This window comes from Theobroma umbraticum, unplaced genomic scaffold (assembly GCF_002168275.2).
Source record: "Theobroma umbraticum cultivar Fairchild unplaced genomic scaffold, ASM216827v3 scaffold_204.0, whole genome shotgun sequence".
Taxonomy (NCBI): Eukaryota; Viridiplantae; Streptophyta; class Magnoliopsida; order Malvales; family Malvaceae; genus Theobroma; species Theobroma umbraticum.
The window spans coordinates 1,628,945-1,637,791 of record NW_018397267.1 but is presented as its reverse complement, the minus strand read 5'-3'; the positions used below and the strand labels follow the sequence as shown (position 1 = coordinate 1,637,791).

Here is an 8,847-nt window from a genome sequence, read left to right as displayed (position 1 = left end):
AACAGGAAAAGCCCTTGAAAGCCTAGTTGAAACTAAGATGTAAGAAAAAGCTGAAGATACTCTATGGTAATTGAATTGCTCATCGGATCTTGTTTGATAATAATGAGCAAACAGGGAAGAAGGCAAAAGACAAAAGACCCCACTAAGATAAGGCTGGTGAATATGTAAGTACTCAGAAGTATTTGGCAACATGCGGTCCCATGGGATGGAGTGAGGCCATGTGCATAACCTATTATGCTGTTAAGCAGATGAAGATGGAATCACTTTGGGATGCAACACTCAGAGTCGTGCTGGAGTTTCTGCAGTGCCTGCCCAGCACCATGGCCTCCGAACCATAAAAGTTCAACGCAGAAACAGAATCAAAAAGTGTAGTCGCCGACTCCCCTAAATTCTACATATACATATTTAAAAATATAATTACCCAAATCTATCCTAAAGACTTTAGTGTAAAACCTTAGTTTCTATGTGACAAGATTGCATAAAGTATTGGTCCGTGACTCAGTGGATGATGGGGGCAATTTGTCTGGTAATACGACAGTTGTAGCATGAAATTAGACACCTAATCATATCATGGGTCAATCGTTTTTCTTTTAGTAACACTAAAATTGTCTTCTTCCAATGGTGTTTTTCCCTTTGTTTATGATGCTCTTGCCTCCTCATTTTTAATGAGCACAGAAACCATATAAGTTCCTCTACATTATCTTGCATGGTCAATTCCCTTTCTGTTCTCTCTTTTTTTTGTCTTTTTTTATTCCATCATGGCCTTTGACATGAACACAGCTTTTTGGCCTTTTCTTCAGCTTCTCTCATAATCTAAACCTCACCAAGAAAACAAAAGGTTAGGAAAAAAGAAAAAGAGAGAGCAACTTTCTTTCCAATTGTTATGTAAGGTTCGCCTCCACTTCCCTGTTGGAAAGGTGACTGCTAGCTCAAGGCATCCAACAAAGGGCTTCACATGGACTTTGAAGTGGTGGGGTTTGTTTTGCATCCATTTTTTTTCCCATGCTGAAAGAAAATTTGAAAGCCACTTTCTTTTCCCTTTCCTTTCCTTTCACCAAATGGAAGAAAGGAGAGAGTGTCATTCATAAATGGGTGGTCCATTAGGGTTCTTTGTTTGTTCTCCATTAAAGGCCATAGCCTTAATCCCGCTGCTTTGTCTCTATTTTGGTCCTTCCCTTAGCTTATACTTGGCAAAACTATAGTGGGTCCTCATGACTGATTCCTACGTAATAAAGTAAGGGTTTGTGCCCAAAGAGTTCCATTGCTCGAGAAATATAGTAAAATTTCCCAACTCTTGATTGAACCAAAAGCAATAATCAAAACCCCTTTTCTTCTTCGGATGGACTTAGGTTGAAGCATGTCATCACTAATTCCATCAAAGTTTTAATATTCTTTCACATTTCTTATGGCCCCAAAAGAAGCTTTTCACTGTAACCAGCTTAAGGGAAACACAGATCATGTTTAAGTCTTTACTTTAATCCATAAATTATACATTTCCAACACGTTTTAGGCAGACCACACCGCCCCTTTAACTTAAAATATTATGGAAAAGAATGATTCACATTTAATTTTATATATACCTTCCATTTACCAACCATAAACTACCTTGAAATTAATTAATTTAATGTACTACATGTTGTATCTATTGCTTTTACCGCACTTTTCTTTATTTAATATTCATACTATAGTTATCATTTTTTTTCATGTATTTTATTGTTTGCAGGATGAAATGAAAATCATTTGTCACATAATCTTACATGTTCAATTTTATATTGTTAATTAAAATTTTTAATTTCTAAATTTTAAAATTTGAAATCCAAAGCCTAATGATACTGAACATGTGGCATAAAATTAAGAGAAGAACGTTAAATTGAGACGGAAGATTTTTAGCTCGCTAATCATATTCAGGGTTGGAGTGGGCAAATGTGATTAAAATTAAAGAGTATAATGCAAAAGTGGGCTCTAATTGGTTCCTCCATTAAAAAGCTAAAAAAAGAATGGAAGTAATTAATACCATGAAGTAAAGTTGACAATGTTGCCAACCTTTTAAAAGGGAAAATGTAAGAAACAAAACTTCCATCTCGTGAAATAAACGCAATGTTCATACCATTTTTCTTTATTGATGGAAATTTAGTTGGAGCCCCCCTTCCTCTGCTTTTGCCTAATTGCAGCAAACCTAAATTCCTAAGGCTTTACCCATTCTTTAAGGCAATATGGTTAAATTCATGCACCATCCTATTTATTAGATGCCAAATTCCTTTTACTGCGCAGTCTCAATCAGCTTAAACTAGGAAACTAATATATATATATATATATTTAAATTTTACAATTCAAATTTAATAAAACCAACGGTTTTTAAGTAATTTTGTACTTTTGTTTTTGGTAATTGAAGTTTATTACCATAAAAAGAGTACTACTTGCTGCATATGGAGAATGAGTTACTATATTACTACAGTGGTGATGGGTGCTGCAAGATTTTACTAGATTTTTGTTCTGAAGAGATATAACCCAGAGCTACCAATATAAATCCATTCATGTACAATCATCAGAAGAGATAAAAAGTTTCAAGTCCTCGTGTCCTTGATCAGACACAACACTTTTCCTTTCACCATCTTCCTTTCCCAGTCCTTTAAATATGTTCCCAACCTCCAGCAGTCTGAGAGCTTTCAGCTGCCCCGTTTAACCATTCTTGTTATGACAGATATACCCTTATCTTCATCCGATTGACTTGTCACTGTTACGCAAGCCCCCAAAAGGTCAGCCCTGTAAATGCACATTAAACAACCCCATTCAGTTTTCAGCTGCAAACGAAAAGATAACTATAGATATGCAGTCAGTGCTCCCCTGTTTCTTCTCTCTCATCTTCTGATAAGATCACCTCTGCTTTGATTCCTTTCTTCAAAGCAAAAAGTATTTTTGAAAAGAAAGAAAAAAGAAATGGGGTTGGTTCAAAATTAGTGATGAACAGCAAAATGGGAGAAGAAGAGAAACCAAAGCAACAGCAACACCAAAACCCGACAGAATCTTTCACAGCAATGAAATCTAGTCTCAGGCAGGCCATTGAGGTTATATCTTCTTTGATATCTCTTTCTCATTCTATCAGAGTTTTCACCGTTAAATGGCAGCTTATTCGAAAGAAGCTAGAAGAGTTAAATTCTGGCTTAATGGCGCTTGAAAACTGTGATTCAAGCGAAAACACGGCAGTCTTTTCTGGCTTGATTCCTTCCATTTTGGTCACCGTAAATGAGTGTTATGATCTTGCAAGAAGGTGTGTGGATCTTTCTTACAGTGGCAAGCTCTTGATGCAAAGTGACCTTGATGTGTTGGTTGCAAAATTTGACCGCCATGTAAAGAATCTTTCTGAGATTTACACTGCTGGGATTCTGACTCAGGGGTTTGCCATTGTGGTTTCAAGGCCCGGTCCTGGTGCTTGCAAGGATGACATGAGGTTTTACACAAGAGATTTGTTGACAAGAATGAAGATTGGTGATATAGAAATGAAAAGGCAAGCCTTGGTTAATTTACATGACGTTGTGGGTGAAGATGAGAGGTATGTGAAACTTGTAGTGGAAGTCGGTGACGTTGTGAATGTGTTAGTAGGCTTTCTTGATTCCTCAGAGATGGAGATTCAAGAAGAGGCTTCAAAGATTGTATCTTTATTATCTGGGTTCGATTTGTATAAGGGTGTTCTGGTTGGAGCTGGGATTATTGGGCCTTTGATTCGGGTTTTGGAAAGTGGCAGTGATGTGGGTAAAGAAGGAGCAGCTAGGTGTCTTCAGAAATTGACTGTTAATTCAGACAATGCATGGTCAGTTTCAGCTCATGGCGGGGTAACTGCCCTCTTGAAAATATGTTCAACCGGTGATTGTGGAGGAGAATTAATCGGTCCTGCTTGTGGGGTGTTGAGGAATCTTGTTGGTGTTGAAGAGATTAAGAGGTTTATGGTCGAGGAAGGTGCAATGTCAACGTTCATCAAGCTTGCAAGATCAAGAGAAGAAATCGTGCAGATAAATTCAATCGAGTTCCTTCAAAATATAGCTTCTGGGGATGAATCAGTTCGTCAGACGCTGGTTAGAGAAGGAGGAGTCCGTGCGTTAGTACGCGTTTTGGATCCGAAATCGGCGACCTCTTCAAAAACAAGAGAGGTAGCATTGAGGGCAATTGAGAATTTATGTTTTTGTTCACAGAATTACATAAATATGTTGATGATTTATGGCTTCATTGATCAATTATATTTCTTCCTACGCAACGGTGAGGTTTCGGTTCAAGAATTGGCTCTGAAGGTAACATTCAGGCTTTGTGGCACATCAGACGAGGCTAAAAAGGCAATGGGGGATGCTGGCTTCATGCCTGAGCTTGTCAAATTGCTTGATGCAAAGTCATACGAAGTGCGTGAAATGGCAACCGAGGCACTCTCTAGCTTGGTCTCACTTCCTAAAAACCGAAAAAGATTTGTTCAAGATGATAGAAACATAGGCTTTCTTCTTCAATTGCTTGATCAAGAGGAAGGCATGTCAGGTAACAAGAAGCTTTTGCTCTCCATATTGATGTCATTGACAAGTTGCAACAGTGGAAGAAGAAAAATTGCTAGTTCCGGGTATCTAAAGAATGTAGAGAAGCTTGCTGAAGCTGAAGTTTCTGATGCCAAAAGACTAGTCAGGAAGTTGTCTACAAACAGATTTCGTAGTATGCTGAGTGGATTCTGGCATTCTTGAATGTAATTTCTCCTCCCCCCCGATCCCTTTTTGATTTTACTGTATATCTACATAAGTGTTATGCTACTCTGATTAACTTGTCTTTACAAATCTTAAACTGGCATTGTGTCCTCAATCTTTTCTCCTTGGCAGAAACAGCTTTTTGCTTAATCTGTAATCAGTAGCAATCTAATAAAAGCTGTTCTTTATAGATTCCTGTAAAGATACTCTGGCATTCCTGTTTGGAATTACAGGTCATATGTTAAAAGCAAATACAAGTAGTGCAATTGCAGTTATTTTAGTTAATATGCGGTAGAATGGTTTTATGATATTATAATATATAGATTATTTGGATGCATTAGACATGTTTGCACATGGGAGAGGCATGAAACCCACAGATGGGGCATGTAAACAGTGGCAATCAAGCTTTTGTCATCTGTCATTATGGGACAGAGGGGATAGCGATAGATGAAAGTTCGCTCTGTGTTTGCTTGTCTTTTAGCCAGCACTGTCTTCCTCTGATGACGATCTCTTATTCTTTAAAAACAGTTTAATAATATTTCTGATATAAGGCTAAACAATTAGTATAGTTGTTTTTGCATATGATCAGATTTCCAACATCACTTTCTGGTTAGCTTGGGAGTTGAGACGGGGTTTCAGGCAAGATAATTTTCAGAACCGTGATGCAATTAATTTGCTTTGGTCGATTATCGGCTGGACTGAAAGGGGTTTTTCGTGCCCCAATGTTGGCGACCTAACCATCGTAGAGTACACAAATTTAATGAGTAGTTTAATTAGCCAACTTGGTTTGTTAGGCTTGTGGACCACGAGAAGTCGTCTTGATCTTTGACAGCCTGTTTTGGAGTCATGAACCAGAACTAGAACTTGTGCCCTCTCATATGTTCCACACGCTCTGCTACCCAAATGAATTCTTTCCTTGTGGCTCTGAAAGATGTTCTTTGTTGCTTTGAGAGACTCTTGTTACATCAATCAAGGAGAGCAAAGATATCCACCAGAATCCAATGTCAAAAGACATTGTTAATCTTAGAGTTTGATTGCTTTAGTTTCCAAGGAAATCAGCTTCATTAGCAAAGCAGAACAAATCAACATAAAAAATAGTCCCAATTAGCCACAGTGGTGCCTGCGCACAAGCTGATGTAAATCACAGCTATGTAACATACGACTAAATGTATATCTGTCATACTTAAAAAGGAGACTACAGTTCAGACGTCAGAAATTAGACATTGGAGGAAACTAAATGGGATGAACTTCTCAACGTTAATCCATTTAGTTCCTCCATTACTCATATACGACTTTTAAATGCGTCTATTCCTTTGCTCTTTTTTTATTGACAAGGTATCAGGTATATGGTAAGCGGTAACCGATAGTGAGATACGGAGGTAACTGGAGTCATAAATATAGAACAGTAAATGTCACGCGATGTTATGGTTCAGCTTCTTCAACTTTGTATCTACAATCTCCCCTTCTCTTTGATGCTCCAACGCGGTTAGGGAGCTGGTAAAGTATTTATTAGCATTGCGGTGAGTGAAAGCAGAGCACAGGATTTTCATTCCTGCTGCAGTAGGAACACAAGGTGCTTGCTGCTTTTTTTAACAATCAGAGGCAAACTTCACCCACTCTCGCCTTTCTCATTCACTTGCTACAGAGGTTTTACTTTATAGCACGAGACAGGATCTGATTTCACTCGGCGTGCATGGAACGCCAATATGGAAGGAGTTCACCCACTTGCTGGGGATGAGCCAGGGCTATTGTTTGGATTGGGTTTGAGCTGGGAGAATAGTCTACAGACACAAACATTGAAGGATAAGGAAAAAACCTTTAGGCCCGAAAGTGTTGGGTCCTAGACCAAACTGACCAAATGGTAGCCTGTGGGTCCTAGACCAAACTGAACAAATGGTAGCCTGTGGGTTTCCTTTGCAAACAAGCCTACTTTGGATTACAAGATATCATGAGCCATGCCCATTGGTGAAAGAAGTTTATGGTTGTTTTTCATATTCTTGTCTCTTGAGTGACAATTATACAAAAATGGGTTGAATTATTCTCAGTGCAATCCCATAGTTGAACCTGTTGTGCATGTTCCAGTTATGCATAGATATCCTATGTCATGTGTTTTTGGCAGTGAAGGCAGGCGGCTTGCATCATGCTATGCTAGCAAGATTTGCCTATGGTAATTTATGTTGATCTAGTGTTGTCACCATTTTTTCTTTCCTTCTTTTATTGTCTATCTGTCATCATGATGATCCGTGTTTGGTCTTTATTATATATGTCTTTTAATTTAGACATATTTTTGTAATTTCACTATTGATTTTTATAATTTTGAAGTTAATTTAAAGTTAATGAAGATCTAAATATTTCCATATTTTTCTTAAATTACTGGTATATTCTTTGGTGTATTCCACAGCTTAAAAGTGGTGGCTGATCTCAAGTTCTTTTCAAGCTGATAGTGCTCATTCCCAACCTTTCTAGTTGGACTATATGAAGTAGATGTTTGATTCTTGCAAATCAAATGAGTGTTATCTTTGATATGTTGGCTTCCTGGTCCGGACCCAAGAGCGTGGCTGACATGGATGAGCATTGCTGTCTTTTTGTCTATCAAGGGAATGCTAGCTTGAACTTGTTCTTATCACTTTCCATTTCAATCTGCAGTCAATTCTGTCAGATTAGAATGTTTTCATATCTTCGGAATTGGGTTTTGGCTTACTTTAATTACAATCCCTGGTGGGAAAAATCTCTAGCTCAAGAGATTGCTGTGACACAGGTTTTTGCTAAAAAAACTTTACCATCTGACAGAGAAATGTGAACATTTCCAGTCCAAGAACTCCTGAGATATGATCACTGGGCCAATCTATGCAGCCAACCCATTGCTCCAACTCTGATTCAATGCATCGATTCAGCCTCATGGCACGTAAAGATTTTGTGCCAAGCAAAACCCTGGACTTGACTTGATCATCAGAGTACAAGAAACAGATTGCTCTCTCTCTCGTTCACTTTGGGGTTGACTCCGATATTTATAATACAACTAATATAAAGATATAACTAGTAGACTCTGCAGTTTAATGGAGTTGTCCCCTTTCCACATTCACTGAATTTTTATACATTTTTTCTTGTCCAAAATTGTGAACATGCAACGCAACGCCTGGCTGCTCTTTATTAAACTCCATTTAGTACCATGGCTTGGAAAACTTTTAATGTTGGCAGCTATACCAGGGCCATCTCAGCCTCCATACCTTCTCATAATCATTTTGACAGGTAATATACTAAAATTCAATATTCAAATTAAAAGAAGGAGATTCTTCATTTCTTCTCCTTCTTCTGCTACTAACTTGATTTAATTTTTAGCTTATGATGGGTTTAAACATGAATCAAGATTTTTCTGATGATAACTTAAAATATTTTAATCCAAGCCTCTCGAAAAAAAAAAAACACCGAACCCAAATACTTTAATATTCTTTTTTAATAAAATAGTTGGTTGTTGCTCTTACATAGGAAGCTAGGTGAATTAAATATCTAGGCCAATTGGAAAACTGTTATTTTAAATCCCATTGCTACTCCATGATAAAAAAGAAGAAGAAGAAATGTTGGTGATGGACCACTATTAGTTTAATTCTCCTTTCAAAGAACCCATGAATTCCCAATAACATGTGCCAGTGCGGGCATGAAAATGCAAGCATTTCCTTCCTTTGCCTATAGGTGGAGCTTGACTCTTTTAACTGTTATTCATCAATATCAAGTCTTCGCTGTCCTTGCTGACCTATCAGGCCATATGCTTTGCTGTTCATTTCTTCCATGTATGTGCATGTATTAGCTGTCTTTTCTTTTTCTTTCGAAGTTGCCAAAAGAAAAAAAAAATTGCAGAATGGGGAAGACTGTCTTGGAGTTTGGTTTTCAATTATTATCTTGTTCAAGCCTGATTAATGTCTTGGTCCATTCTAGTCACTTGCGACTTTCATCGAATCTTTCCAACTTGTTGATTGGCTAGCCAAAAGGAATAACCTGGAAGTTGGAACTTGCAAATGAAGACCCGGTAGAAAACAACTTGATCATCTAAGGGAACAAAATTTAATCTTTGCTGACAGTATTGACTGTCCATGTGCTGTAAACATTCATGGTCGAACGTAGAGTACAAGGCCAG

General features: G+C 37.8%; 1 protein-coding gene across 1 annotated transcript; it reads left to right on the top strand.

Moving 5' to 3' along the window:
• The first annotated feature begins 2,532 nt into the window (after positions 1-2,532).
• LOC110424732 (ARM repeat superfamily protein) lies at positions 2,533-4,917 on the top strand. The gene has a single exon (XM_021439386.2). It carries the CDS (start codon positions 2,961-2,963, stop codon positions 4,713-4,715), a length of 1,755 nt encoding a protein of 584 aa, XP_021295061.1. The 5' UTR covers positions 2,533-2,960; the 3' UTR covers positions 4,716-4,917.
• Positions 4,918-8,847: the final 3,930 nt, after the last annotated feature.

Bases quoted from the DNA above. Each gene is read 5' to 3' on its own strand.
- LOC110424732 (XM_021439386.2), top strand. From the start codon at position 2,961: ATGAACAGCAAAATGGGAGAAGAAGAGAAACCAAAGCAACAGCAACAC.